This window comes from Lingula anatina, chromosome 3 (assembly GCF_051362555.1).
Source record: "Lingula anatina isolate TDL-2025a chromosome 3, LinAna3.0, whole genome shotgun sequence".
Classification (NCBI taxonomy): Eukaryota; Metazoa; Brachiopoda; class Lingulata; order Lingulida; family Lingulidae; genus Lingula; species Lingula anatina.
In genome coordinates, this window is record NC_141769.1 from 15,992,081 (window position 1) to 16,007,314 (window position 15,234).

Genomic DNA, 15,234 nt, shown 5'->3' on the forward strand with positions numbered 1-15,234 from the left:
TATTTGCAAACTCCAAAAATAATAATATTAATTTTTCACATGTTCCTTATTTTTTGCAAGAACCAACCAAGGTACAATAGGCAATGTTTAATTTGTAAAAAAAATAAAAGAATAAATTTGTTGTTGTATAGCCAATCTAATGCTAAATTTGCAAAATATTAAAGTCATATGACCACTTTTTGAGGAAAAAAAAACTTTTCCCTTAAAAAAAAAAAGCCTCCCCAAACCTGTTTATTTCTTACTTCTTATGTGCTTCAATGAATTGACATGATTAGCAAATTTACCAGTACACTGAGCAAGGAGAAGAGTTTTAAGGTCAGGAGAATTGTAGCAGAAACTGTGTACTACGAAAATACACATGGACTCCATCAGACAGATTCATTGAGCGGCTTGTCTGCATTTTTGTCATGGTTCAGTCCATTCCTCAAAGAAGGGGTGAAGGGTTGGTATCTACATTGTACAACAAAGGAGAAGTTAACCCAATAAACTACATTAACCCCAGACGGGATGTTATGCGCAGATTAGAATATCTAGAGCAAATCAAATCACACTGTATCACAGCTTTGTGAGAGCTGACAGTAACAGAACAGGATATTAAAATCCAAACTTCTAGTGCAGACTAAACAGAAATGATATCCAAGCATTCTGTCCTGGTAGTGCAGCACAGTCAGTGTGTTTTAACTCACTATGTACAGTGCATATATGTATCATTAAGTTAGTCTGAATATAATGTCACCTTAACTAAGAAAAAAAAAAACAAAAAACGATATAATAAAAGAATGGGTGAAGAAATTACAAAGTGAAAAAAAGAAGAATGCGTAAAAAACAACAGAAATAAAAGAGAAACGGATCAGACTGACAGATGAGTGATAGTAACAAACATAAGAAAAAATAAATAAAAAGTAAAGCAAATGTGACAAATCAAAGAAAGGCAAAAGAGTGAAAGGATTAAATAATACAAATCTGTATATGCATATCCCCCCCCCCCCCCTTTCAGGTTCCTGCAGATCTTTAATACCCTACTTCAAAAAAGTATCATGTAACAAGCACTATACATGTAGGTGTGATCGATATAAAGATAACCTTTTAAATCCAAGTGTATCTTATATTTAGCTTTCTATTCCAAGTTAGTCAGCATAATAACACTGAACTATTTGCACCTTTCTAGGAAATTTGTTATATTTACCCATACTTCATCAATACTTCATAGATAAAGGTAAACGACTTATGCACTAATGAAAGTAGTTCAACCTATAAATTATTTATAGACTGACTTTGCTTCAGGGCATCTCTCTGATTTAAAGGAATATTCTAATCAGCAATGTTATTGGGGCCATCTTTGAATAATTTTTATTATCTTTTCAAACTGTATGAACCTGGGGCCTCTGAATTATAATACCAACTAGTGCGTTATAAAGTTGTAAATAATGAATAAAATTCTGTATGGAAATAGATGCTGCAGTTATATTGATCGTTAAACAGCATTTCCAGCCACTGATAAATATGCAGCACATATACGAGGGAAAGCCTGATATATATCAACTGTTTGTCTTGAATGAGGGTAGAACTCTGAAACAGATAAGAACCACAAACAGATTTGCAGGACACAAACAAAGACAAAGTGATTACTGGTGATATTTATCTTGGACAAATCCATTGTCCCTATGATCGGCAATGTCATTATTGCGTTCTCGCGGTCACATAATAGGAATTTCCAGGACAAAATCGAAAGAAGCCCCAGATATTCAGAAACAAAGTCAAGTATGTAGATTTACTTGTGCCCGAATTCTGACAGAGCAATCAATGGCAGCTAAAAAAAGAAAGTAATACATGCAATACAGGATGCCTGAGGTCCAACAAAATCAATACAGGGTTATAAAATCTTTATGTAGTAATATGATGTCTAAGATTAAGTCTACACTCTAACAGGGCACCAGCAGGTCTTGATCATGCTTCTTGGAAACATCTCTTGATTGCCTTCAGTAGCCAATTTCTTTGAAATAACCTGACTGCACTAAAGTATCTCTGCCATTTATACATCCCAGTCATAGTAGTACTCATAAATTAATATTGCAGTATTTTTTCTTCTTGTTTTAAAAGTCCGACCATAGAATAAAATGAATAAAATGATAATTCCTAGTAATCATTTGCAGATTTCTGAGCATTTTGATCACTTAAGGGTTAACAATTGGCATTATAACAAGTGGAAATCTTCACTTTTAACAGTTATCATAACCTCAGCTTATCACATTTACCCCTGAAATGATCAAAATACTCGGGGGGGGGGGGGGGGGGGGGGGGTAGTAGATCAAGTTTAACTCCCCCCCCCCCTACTCACATGGAATATTCCTGTTGTAATAAGATGAGCAGCTTTGTGTACAGAGGTAGAGCCCATTAGGGAGATGAGGGGTGAAAGCTTTATTGTTTTAGTGCTATGTAAAATGCTCCACTGAAAAAGTATGATAACCTTGCACAAGTAATAAGCCATCATATGTGCAATATTAATGTCCTTGTCTAGACAAAAATACTTTTACAAAATGAGGCCAGTCCCCATATTCAAATCAAGGGCACTTTCACTTTTTATGCAGGAGAGAGGCTGTGATGGTGGCGTGTTCTTCATAGACACAGTATACTGAACTCAGTGATCAGATCAGAAAAATCAATAAGTATTGCTTTCCACATATGTCCAACTCTAAGCCATTCATTTTCCACTGTAAAAAACATACTCATTCTGCTGTCATTGATAACTGCCAATACCAAAGGGCTCAGGACAATAAAAAAGCACTTGTAGACAATGTTGTTGAAATATTGCCAATTGTACTTTAAAGTCACATGACTTGAACAGACAGCAAAGCTATTAGGACAGAACAAAATATGACTTCGTAATTTGAGGGCTAATGGTTATGCAGTGCAATGACATTTATCAGTTGTTTCGATTATCCAGGACTATTTCATGATGCAAATTAATCCAATTGTGTCTTATTATTGTTTTTTATAGACACCGTTAAAAGTAAACGTTAGAACACTGGGAACAGTAACATTCAGATGCTACGTGTTATTATTGAGAGGGGAAGGGAATTTTTATAATATAGATATTTGGATAAAATTAGTCTACTTGGATCCAAAATTTCTTAGTAGTTATCTGAATATGTCTTTTTATACATAAAGTACTATAAAGAAATACGTACCTCATAGTTACTTTATCTAAGTGGACTTAATAAATTTCTCCCAAACTGAAATTGACCAAAATCAGGCCTACCCAACTACCAGACTCAGCACCGAATGATCCTGAATTCACCGGTAGATCAGACCACACTACCCGTTTTCAAGGTGTGTCACACAGTATCAGACGCGACTCCGCTCTTGCCTAGTACGCGATGTGATAGTGACGATTCTCAGCAGGGATGAAAAGCATTGCATCACCACTCAAAATTTGTTCAGGGTATGATACTGTGTAATGCGATCTGACACACACCTTGAAAACGGGTAGTGTGGTCTGATCTACTGGTGAATTCAGGATCATTCGGTGCCGAGTCTGGTAGTTGGGTAGGCCTGAAAAGATATGTTAAAACAGCTTTCAGTCTTAAGTTCCTATGTACAACAGGCACCTTAGGTTATTATCTTAGTAAACAATCTCCCCTGACTAATGCAATATTATGTAAAATCTACCATATAAAACCTGATTCTGTGGCACTGTCCCACCCACATTTATTACGTAATTAGAAGCCTACTAATTGAAGCTGGCTATTCAAACAAATTGCCTTGAGACACAAACATATCCAAGTTTAACTGGGATGCAATCAAAGACATTTTAAAATGATCTTAAAATATCAAATCCCAAAAATTATCAAAGTCTCTTAATTTATTAAAACTGCTTGCAGAAGCAGTCAGATCCCCCCCCCCCCCCCCCCCCCCCCCCCCCCCCCCCAGATACACACAGACACATTACAAAGGGCCAAAGCATCCTACACAGGAGTGCAAGATTGACATTCTTTTCTTAAAAATATCAACAATAAAATTTAAGATGAGAACAGGGTTTAAAAACTTTATGCCTTAAGCTACCAGAGCACAACTTCTCTCAGGAAGCAGACACTGTGGCAGACAGACTGAACATGGAAAATCCGCAGACACGAAAAAATAAAATAAATCAAATGGCCCAGTCCATTCCTAAACTAGATATCTTGAAGCTAGAGTATGCTGATATTTGTGGAAGGGTCCAAGTCACACAGAAAAAGAAATAAATAACAGCTCAAAATCAGACCAATCCTTACAATGAGAATGCCTGCCCGCAGGTACACATAGTTGAATCCAAGGCCATATCACCACAGCAACATCCATCTAGAAATGAACTCGTTTCCCAGTAAATGACCCAGGACAGCTTGAGAGCAGACGAGATGGCCTAGTCTCTAGAAGACTGGGACCTCTAGCTAAAGGTTACTGTGCCAGTTTCCTGGGAAACAGCTCAGGCCATGACCGCAGTTGAACTTCATCAACGGTGCAAATAAAGACGAAGCCCCTGATCTATTGTTGCAGAAGTAATTAATCAGAGCTGCAGTGTACTTTATTTAATTTGCCCGTAATAACCTGGCCTTTTTATCATCTTTACCTGAGGTGAGTTGATGAAACTGAAGCTAACAATGAAAAATCTAAAGCTTCGATCTTGAAATATTTTATTTCTCATACACTGACTGGGACAAATGACTCATCTAATCTAAAGCAACTTCTCTTAATTAAAAAAAACAACAACAACAACAACAAAAAAAAAAAAAAAAAAACAAATTAAAAATAAAAATTATAAGAAGGGTCAAGTGACTTTGAATATGAAACTGACTGACATGTCATGACAATTGCACAGAAAGTAAAAAACATCCACTTTTTTGACAAAAGGTTTCACCTTTAGTTTTTTATTATTTTTTTTAATTTTGGAGATCCTTACTTGAAAAGTAAAGAAAAATAAGTTAATTTAATAATTCAACACATATATTATCCCTCATTGCCAAGTACTAAGTACTTCTTTTCTTCATGAAGGCTTTGTATGATTTATGTAAGAAAGACAATAATCTACTGTGTAATCTTATAAACAAATTTATTTCCAAAAAGGAAATCCTATTTTACGTGTACCTTTTAATCATGATCATTTAATTAGCTGTGTTCACAACAGATCTAACATGCACAAAAGATAATCTAGCCGGCATCACCAGATGAATAAAGTTCTTAAATTAGAATTTTGAACTGTTCAGCACCACTAGAATCCTCTATGTAATTCTAGTCATCTCATGATTTCAGCTGGACCATGGAAAATTAAAGGATAGCCTTAAATTTCAATGGTTGGACCAGAAGTGTGTCTAAGTTAGTCTGTTTGTGAACACATCCTCAAAGAACCATTTTTGAAATGGAATAGTCCAAACTGCTATTACGTAATAAAGGCCTATGATATGTAATTGTTTGGACTACAACACAAAGCAGACACAATGCACAAATCAACCTATACAAGTGTTGAACTAGTCCAGCCAGCAGGCACCTTATATTAGGACAGCAGGTGTCTCATTAATCGCCTCATTTCAGACAGGTTGACCATTTTATGACCTAGCTAGAGAGCCCGACTACCACTTAATGGACTTGTCCAACACAGATACCAGACACTGTCCTGTCTTCTGTGTCATGACCACAAAATGTCCCAGATTTTGCTACCTGGCTGGCCTAGAAAGTGGTGTGCCGGTAATTCATTATGATGAATGTTGCATCATTGTTGTCTGGAGGCCACAGATAATTGCCTAATGTGGGCCAAGAACTTAGCTTACACATGTCAAACCCATGCACACCATAATCTGAAAACTGAAATTTGAGGAATTTCTCACTGTCCTTGACCTATTAGAAATTTTATTTGAAATGAAACAATACTCGTTAATCAGTTTATAATAACTCAGGAAACTGATATTCAATACATATCTCAAGAATGTAACAACTTAATTGAATCCAATTCTTCTGAGCCACTAAAGCCATAATCCTTTTTTTCATTCCACTTCCTAAAATCATTCGATACCTACATTACACAAAGACTATATTTGGCAACAGAAATAATCAAAGGTTACCTAAGATTAAATGATCAATAATGAGGCCAGGTTATTTAAATAGAACCACCTCCTTCTATTGCAGGTATGCAAACAGCAGGTGTAAGCTCTGTATCTATGTCAATCCCATTTATACCTGTACTAAATAAAAGTGTGTAAGATGGTAAAGCAGGTAGAAGATGCTTGATAAACCCCCCCCCCCCCCCGCCCCGCCTCCCAGTCGGGGGGGGGGGGGGGGGGGGAGGTTTATAAGGAGAGGGGGCATCCATGTTAACATTTACTGAATGGATTTTTCCTTTAAAATTACAGGTTTAGTATAAAACAAGTGAACAGAAAGATTATTCTTTGCACATTTTGTAATGAGTACTTCAGTTCAAACTATAAAATTGTGATCAATAAGTTTCTTGGATGAATCTTCACCTATACGTTACATCCCCTCCGATCCACATCTGTCATATGGTCAATTAATTCTATTCTGTATTTGAACACTCAAAAAGAAAATTATTTACTGGAGGAAGAAAACCCATTTCAACCTTTCACAATGTGGGTATTGCATCAAGCTGCTATTTTCTGCTGTAAAATCTATTTTCGTGACAAAAAAAAAAAAAAAAAAAAAAAAAAAAAAAAAAAAAAAAAACGCAGCAGCAGTCTGTTAAAACCAGACATCCACAACAAAACCCTTGCTAACCAACTCTCCACACACTCATCAAATTAATTGTCAGAGAATCATTAACAGCTGACTGCCTCCACAAATGCCATCATCTTGCAGAACTAATGGCTCCATTTAGAGATGTAATAACATAAGATCTATTGACTGCGGCTTCAGATGAATAATGCCTTCTACATGCACTACATCTACCCGATAATGCAGAATGAACAGGCTCATTTCTGATCCGAGTTTTCTTCTGAGACTCTTTGTCTGAGCCTAAGGATGCAGAAAATCAAAGTGCTGATGTACTCTATGGCCAAAGTACAGATATCAATCTGAAAAATTGTTCTGATTAGCAAAGGACAAATAAATAATGAAAATGGGATAAGCATGAACTTAAACTTGTACATAAGGGGCTTATTTCCAATGCCATGGAGTTCATTTTGACTTACAACTATAAAACAGTAATTTCAAGATCTGACCAATTTTAAAACATATGTATGCACACCCACTCACAGACATACAACCTGTAGTTTTTACTGTTGCTGTCCATTTATGCAAAACTACCCAGTATGTAGCAGATATCTGCCCCTCCCTTCAAAATAAAAAAAAAAAAATGATATGAGCAAAAACATTGAGAAAATTCATCTTGTACCTTTGATATTGACCATGCTATATTCATGATTAAAATTGTACTGTAATCATCAGAAAGAGTGATATTAAAGTCTTCACTGACAGACTAACTTCAGTGACTATAAAACAATCCTTTACTTCAAACCAATTTTTGACATCCTGATGCCAGACTGACCTGATTATGTATAATATTATAATAACACTGAGAACGTCACGCCTGATATGATCTGAAACTAGAAAGTACTGTGAACTTATTAAGAGTACGGCAGTACTATATATGCATGCCACCTGACTCCCCCATCACATAAAAAAATGGAGTGAACTTGCTCGATTAATCAATCTGACCACATCCTTCACAACACCGTCTAAATGTCAGCTGACTAGCCTAGTAGGAAATCTCCACTCTTGCAGCCTTTATCTGCTACCGAACAAACTTTAAAATCTGACCGTCTTCCGGAAGACCCAGAAGACGCCCTAAATCCGCCCCTGTGTTCAATGCACATTTCTCAGTATTTTTCCACTTTGTAACCCCTTTACAGTCTGCTGCCAAATTGTTCCTTACATGAGTGCTTGATGTTATGCAGTTGTTTTACAGGGGTTAGAAGTTATGAAAAAATCAAATGTTGGGAATGGCACAACTGTGGGGAAAATTATCATGGGAGTGCGAACATGAAAAAGAAACAAGATAATTAAAATGAAAGATATAAAGGGACTGTGACTAAATTACAGTATGATGAAAAACCTACAAATTGTGACCTAGGATTATACAGACATTCTGGATATTTGTCACAAGTTCAAAATACAGAATCCCTCTTTCCATCTCCTCGTGGGTTGAGGGGAGAGTATTATATACATTTTACTGTCGACTTAATGAACTAAAAATAATACATGAATAATGAAGCAACTTAAAGTTTGAAAGGAAATGAGAATTAAGTCATTTTCTCCTGATATTATGAAGGAGGCTTCTAAAAGATGAAACTGGTTAAAAACAAACTGCATGATCATCAACACACTGAATAGAAACCCTTTGAATATAACAAGTCCCTATAAACAATATCATATCTGCATTGATATATACAATACACACACAGTCAACCACTATAGGCATTAGGTAACAGCTGATTGTAAATATGGAATACTCTACCCTTTCTGCACTGTAAGCACACACCAATGACTTTGATGGGACATCCCTGCCAAGCCATGGATGATCTTTTTGCACTCTTTTTGCAAGAGTGCATAAAAGTAATTATAGAATAACCTAATGATAAAAGTTACTGTAATGGGGAAATACCACAGCTCCACAGTGAAGAGGGTGAAGGGTCCTTACTCCTTAACTTCCATCGTTTAAACCCAACAAACTGATGATCTGTGTGCTACATTTCAGGAAGACAAATTCAGTTATTTCCTGTTTCACATGCAACTGAACACTAGCAAGTCAATGATATTATATATTAACAGGCCAGTAACCATGCAACAATATTAAGGGGAAGATGGTTCTTTCAAGTACTTAATCAAATTTTACCCAGAGCGGACCTTTTCCCCCAGCAAAAAGAGCTGTTCCTTCAAACCACCTGCACCCCCCCCTTGGGTATATGCCTGATTAAACTGTAATGAAGACATTTATTTTAATATTCAGTTATTCCCTGTTTCACATGCAACTTAACACTAACAAGTCAAAGATATAAAGATATATTTATTATTTTAATTGTAATGATCACTTATGTCACCTCCCTGTATTTAAAAAAAACAACAGTCTATCGTCTCTGTCTGTGACCTCTGCGCACTGTTACAGCACTAGTGCCAACCTCTGCGCACTCCCAGCTTTCCATTTCAAACCCTTTTTGCACTTTTCACATTCCGTCCCCAACCTTTGCGTACCTAAGCTAGCATTAATAACCATGAACAGCTGAGCAGCAGGGAGGATAGATGAAGTCAGACATGATGTTTACGATGGTTGTGTTTGCCAGCTGTTGTACTCGGGAAAGCCACATACCACATAATATGTAATCTGTGTCCCACATATTACCTACTCAATTTTTCTTACTTAAGAATACAAAATCCAGCTGGTAATCATTTCATATCATGATGGCTAGAAAAAAAATGCAGCAGTGCTGTCAAATGTACAGACAAAAAGCAGAAAATAATGATGCACAAAATAGGCTACTGTCAATTCTGATGTAATAATACATTACGCTTAACAGCAAAGTCAACACCAACTTTCAATTATGCACAACAGGTAATACAAATGTTAGTAAAATGTGTAACTAGCATAAAGCTAGCATGAGAATTCAACTTGACACTTTGAATATGCCAGAATGAGAAAATGAAAATTTCACAAATAAATTGCATTAATTCAAGAAAAAAGCGATAATCCAATTGAGCTGGTTTTCCAATTTGAGCTGTATGTTAATCCTAGGAATCATCCTTGCAAGTTACAAAACAATAAGTACCACAACTTTCTTTGCATAACTTTTGTGGTGGCAGTGCACAAAGCTGTTTTTTTTGTCCACTTTGATGCAATATTACATACTGATTAACAGCATAATCAGAACCAATTTTTAATTATCTACTATACATTACACGGATATTCAGAAAACTTGATTACCATTTTGCTTCATGTCCATGAGAGTTCTATGCCATAACGTGAAAAACAAAAATTTCATAAAGAACTGCATTGCTTCCAGAGGAGAATTCAATTATACTGGTTTTCATTTTAGTCCTATGAATCTTTTCATTAAGTTTGAGAATTGTAAATAAGGTGGTCATTATGGCAGCAATGCCTAAAATATGGTTTTATTAAATTTTGACCATCAATTTTAGAAATAAAATATCAGTATCATGGATATTCAAAAAATGTGACTAGCAAAGGTCTTCAAGCCCATGGAGGTACAAAGTCACACCTTAAAAATGCCAATATGTGAAAACTTGAAATTTCACAGAAAAACTATAATACTTCCAGAAAAACAAACCAATCAGACTTGTTTGCCAACTGAAGCTGTATTTTAGTCCTGTTTTTATTCTGTAAGTTTGAGAGTAGTAAATGGTTTTCCTTAGATGGTCACAATGACGGCATTGCCCCAAATAGGGGTTTCTTCAATTTCAGTGCAATATGACATAATGTTTAACAGCATAATCACCATTAATATTTAATTACACACTTCAAGTAACAATTTAATGTAATTTAATCAAAACCAAATCAATCCTGATAATATTATAACTTGATCTGAACATTAGTGCTATGAATCAGTCCTGCAAGTTTTATAGCAAAATATGGCACATCTGTGTCTGTACATAAAAAGATATCCCTATGAAATATACTGTTAAGTATTAAGTGCAAACAACATTATGTTAAAAAATACACTTTTCATCATTTCAGTACCTTTTTTGTTTTCATTAACAAGTCTGCTCTTTCACAACAGAATACTAGACAGCAAAGCTGGCAAATATACAGATACCAAACAGCCAAATAAATAAGTTTAAAAATGATTAAAAAAAACAGTGCACCAATGCTTAGAAAAAAGGAAAATAAAGACAAAATGAAGAAATAACCTAAATGATTGTGCCCATTTTCAAAAGAAACCGTTTTTTTTTTTTTCCTAAACAAAGCCACTGAACAAACGTTAGTGAAATAGAAATAGGTTTGGGACTTATGAGGTGAACGGTGATAAAATATTTGAAAAAAAAAATTAATATCTTTTGTTAAAAATAATCCAATCAAATTTACTTTCAAAAGAAAGCTGCCTTATTAAAATAAAAAGTCACTCAAATATGAAGTAAAACAAAAATATGGTTTGGTACTTTTAAGTGAAGAAAATGGGTTATTGTGCATTACTATGATCTCTTCCGTTTTTCAACTTCAGTACAAAGTATGTTCTCCCATACACGTGAACTATACAAATTATTCAATTTCAGGATATGAATACCTGAAATACACTCTGCTTAGAACAACAAGGTGTAAAGAAATCCTGCCATCTGAGCGTGTAATCACAGATGTTATGACCAAGTCCTGTTTTGATTCCTTCAGAAGCCTAGCTAGTGAAACCACAGCTAGCGCGTAGTTTCGTTTCCCCATTCAGAATCAGTCCAGAAACCAAGTGGAAATTTCCATTGAAGCACATAGTGCAGTTTAATCAAGTACACTGCTATCTTAGCACTTCGTATGACAGTGGCAGGCAAGACAAAAGAGGGACTATGCTGGTCAACACAAACAATACAGTCACAGTTAACACATTTAATGTAGTTGTAGCAAATATTCACTACTGTCACATCTAACACATTTTGTTTAATTTCACCAAGGTCATTCAATGTAGTCACACTAAACGCCTTCTACATGCTCACCTAACACATCTAATAGCTATTTTCTGCAGAGGTCTGAAAACTCAATCTTTGAAAAATAACGAGAGTGAGTCTACAAAAAGCAGCATACCCCGCTCCAAAATGCACTTTAAAAATACTACTTGTATGCACACAGTGCAGACATCATCTTTCTTCTCATCTTATTCCCACAGAGTAAATCCCAGGTAATCCACTGGAATATATCAGAATACAACCTACCATTTTAGGCTGGTCCCTGCTCTGGTATGTAAAGTCCAGTTTGTGTCCAGAGGGTCCTTGGGCCAAGGCTATGGGCAGTAATTGGTCAGATGGGACGATGTGACCTGAGGGGGAAAATAAACAACACTGTATAAAATAGTCTATTAATAAATTCAAAGTACAATTAAGCTGGACTAATATTAGGTGGGGATGACTGCATTTCATGGTCTCTCTCTCCAGTCTGGTTTTATGGAAATTTTTAAATATTAATTTGCTTCCAGTTTAAAAATTAAAACCATCATCGGGACCAAATATAACATAAAGTTGAAACCTTTTGATAATTTTGATAATCTTTGATAATCAGTTGTATAAAGATATTATTAAGTTGTCAAAAGCACTGTTATCCTCATTGTTCTCTTATTGATAAAGACCACTTCTAATCTATGCTTCAACTGACCACAAGAGAAACTGTGAATCCTATCTGCAGAGGCACCTGCCGCCCTGAACAGCTGGTCTTCAAACTCTGAGATCTGGAGGAAACATTGAGGTTTGTGTCAAAGCACATCATTCCACAAATAAAGATTCATAAACTTACCAAATGTTCCCAAATTATAAAGTACAATGCCCATTGCTCTACTAAATCTCTCTCTCTTTCTCGTTAAATTACAAACTCAGATGAACTGATGGCATCTAACAATAATCTTAAATCTTCATTTCTTCATGAAAACTCAAAAGAAAGGGTAAGTGACATTACAAATATAATATTTCAGCACAGGTAATATAATTATTAATAAGAATAATTAAAGTAATTAAAAATTTTAAAATATTGCATGGTTAATTCTATTTATTCATAGGATTCCGAATCAACCCAAGTGGGTCTCTAGAACTTTGAGCATCTCTCTCTCTCTCTCTCTCTCTCTCTCTACGTCTCATGAACTCCTACTCACTGGTTTCATGGTTCCTCCAGCCACTATGACTGCCCTGGCCTCACTGACCACGCTGGAGAAATGGACTGCTGGGTTGAGCAGGAGGAATTTCAAACTGGATTGGCTCAATACACCTGCAGATTAAACATTTCTGAAATTCATGTCCGTTTTCTAATTTTATTTATTTTGGTTAACTGATCTTTGTAGCATGTTAAGATGCAAATACCAAGAATGAGCTTCATAAAAACCATTATTTTTTTTTAAATATATCATTGGAAAAGTTTATATAAACAAACCATTTGGTAATACATAAGCATTGTGATTTTGTTCAGCAAACATTATGAGAGGCAATTTTTTCCAAAATTAAAAATTTTCGGTTTTTAGCTATCACTACAAAATACAAGACTTTTAAATCATAACAAGATGTATTATTAGGACAATGCATGAAATGTTGGAATATGAAGCTTAAAGTTCATTAAAAACAATTAGTAGAAAGAAGTTATCCTCACTCTGCCTGTTAACGACAATCCTCCCGTCCTTGTCTGCCGTGGTCAGTGCAGCCAGAAACCCCTCAATGTGCATCAGGGGGGAAGCCAGGGTGGCAGGGGACGGTGGGGGGTGGTCTGGACCACTAGAGCTTTCTACACAGATGCAGAGTGAAAAGTTAGCACAATTTCCTTTAACTTCATAATTTATTGGTTGTCTCTGAGGTATAGGTATGATTATGAGAAAAAAAACTGTAATAGGTTAAGTGGTTCTGAATCATTGAAACTTGTTAGAAATATTAAATTTGGAGTGTAATGAAAATGTGTGCATTGGCAGTAAATGTTATCTCTAAAATGTTGCTGAAATTACAAAAAATTATTCATAATAATATTAAGTTTCTTTATGATGCTACATTTCATTAAAATCTTAAAATTTGTCTTACATCACTTACAAAATATCAAAACTGGAAATTAAATCCATACAAAGGCAGTCTAAACTTATATCTGCTTTCAAACAATTCATAAAAATACACTAAGATTATCATAAGAAGAAGATGAATTAAAAAAATTACTTATTGTTGAATTGAACACATTCCACATAGTAAAAGGTCACTGCAGCATGCATCAAGTTGTAGTTCACTCGTCCAAAATAACAGAAACTTAATGACACAATATGCCTCACCTTCTACTGGTGTTTCTTTAGTTGCACTTTTGGTTTGGATTTCCTTCAAAAATTTGGTCAAGGAGGATTCTTTAGGTTTCTCTTCAACTGAAAAATTTAATTAAAAATTGATTTGTTTTATAATCTTTAAACCTCAAAACTAAGTAAATGATAATATAATAACAACAAAAGATAAATGCCTGGATGAGATAGTCCATCAAACAAGAATGTAAGCTAATGAACACATGTGAAAAATGACATTCAAATATTCTTTACCTGGTTTGACAAAGACTGGTTGGTACTTTTCCACAAACCCATGCAACTGGAAAATGGTTATAATTATAATGAAAAATAAAAAATAAATGCAACTGTTATAATTTCAATTCGAACAACAATTTATAAAATACTTCTTGAGGCAAATGGGTATGAGTAAATAATCTAAATTGACATTAGTCAAAACTTTATGTTACTGTTTACGTTTACTGCTACGTGTAGTTCACCCAGCCACCAATTGATTGCAATTTAGGAATCCATATCCAATGGACTCAAAGTCTGTATAAACATGTTATGCCATGAATACATACCTTTTTGGATATCTGGCTTTTCTCACAGTATTTGAGCACTTTGAAGAGGTTGAGGTTGTCCAGCTTGGAACTGAACAAGAAGTCATTTATACTCTGTAGCTTGGTATCCACAAGTCTGGAGTGCTGGCTCTCTGCTGGGATACCAGTCTGGCCTAACAGGTGATATAACACCAAAATATGTCACATGTCAGTGATGTAAGGACTGCCATTGGCCTCAAATAGTATGACAAAGGCTGGCGTTATTTATGAGCATGTTCGTAATTTTAACTCACAGTGAAATATATTTAACTTACTCAGCATAGAATACCGGGAAACCATATGAATCAAAAGAGGTACTTTATATCAGTGTTGTAGCTTTGGTCATGCACGTACCCCCTACCTACTGTTCACAAGATTTTCATCCCAGGTATTTTAAACAACACCCCTCCCCCCCCCCAACACACACACGCACGCACGCACGCACGCACGCGCACGCACACACACATACACACACACATTATTCACCCTGTCTTACCTCCCAGGTATTTAATACAAGCTGACAGTATGTGCAGGATCTGTTTGATATACATGAGGTTCTTAGCCTTGAGACGGGATTGGTAACGAGACTGGTACTGGCACAACTGGGAGTGGGCACGGGTCAACTGGAATGAATTTAACCATGATCATACATGAGTGACCAAGAGAAGGCATCA

The 15,234-nt window shown here is 35.5% G+C and overlaps 1 protein-coding gene across 2 annotated transcripts in view; it reads right to left on the reverse strand.

Moving 5' to 3' along the window:
• Positions 1 to 15,234, reverse strand: part of LOC106180665 (ATP-dependent DNA helicase DDX11-like) — a 33,354-nt gene that overhangs the window by 12,999 nt on the left and 5,121 nt on the right. For both annotated transcript variants that reach the window (XR_015333426.1, XM_087008449.1), the window contains exons 12-19: positions 15,057 to 15,183; positions 14,543 to 14,694; positions 14,235 to 14,280; positions 13,980 to 14,066; positions 13,322 to 13,453; positions 12,834 to 12,946; positions 12,344 to 12,416; positions 11,908 to 12,011 (exon numbers count right to left, since the gene is read on the reverse strand). Coding sequence is in view for 1 of the 2 variants with exons in the window: in XM_087008449.1 (XP_086864575.1) it covers positions 11,908 to 12,011; positions 12,344 to 12,416; positions 12,834 to 12,946; positions 13,322 to 13,453; positions 13,980 to 14,066; positions 14,235 to 14,280; positions 14,543 to 14,694; positions 15,057 to 15,183 (834 nt within the window). In the remaining variant the exon portion in view is untranslated. The remainder of the gene's footprint in view (positions 1 to 11,907; positions 12,012 to 12,343; positions 12,417 to 12,833; positions 12,947 to 13,321; positions 13,454 to 13,979; positions 14,067 to 14,234; positions 14,281 to 14,542; positions 14,695 to 15,056; positions 15,184 to 15,234) is intronic.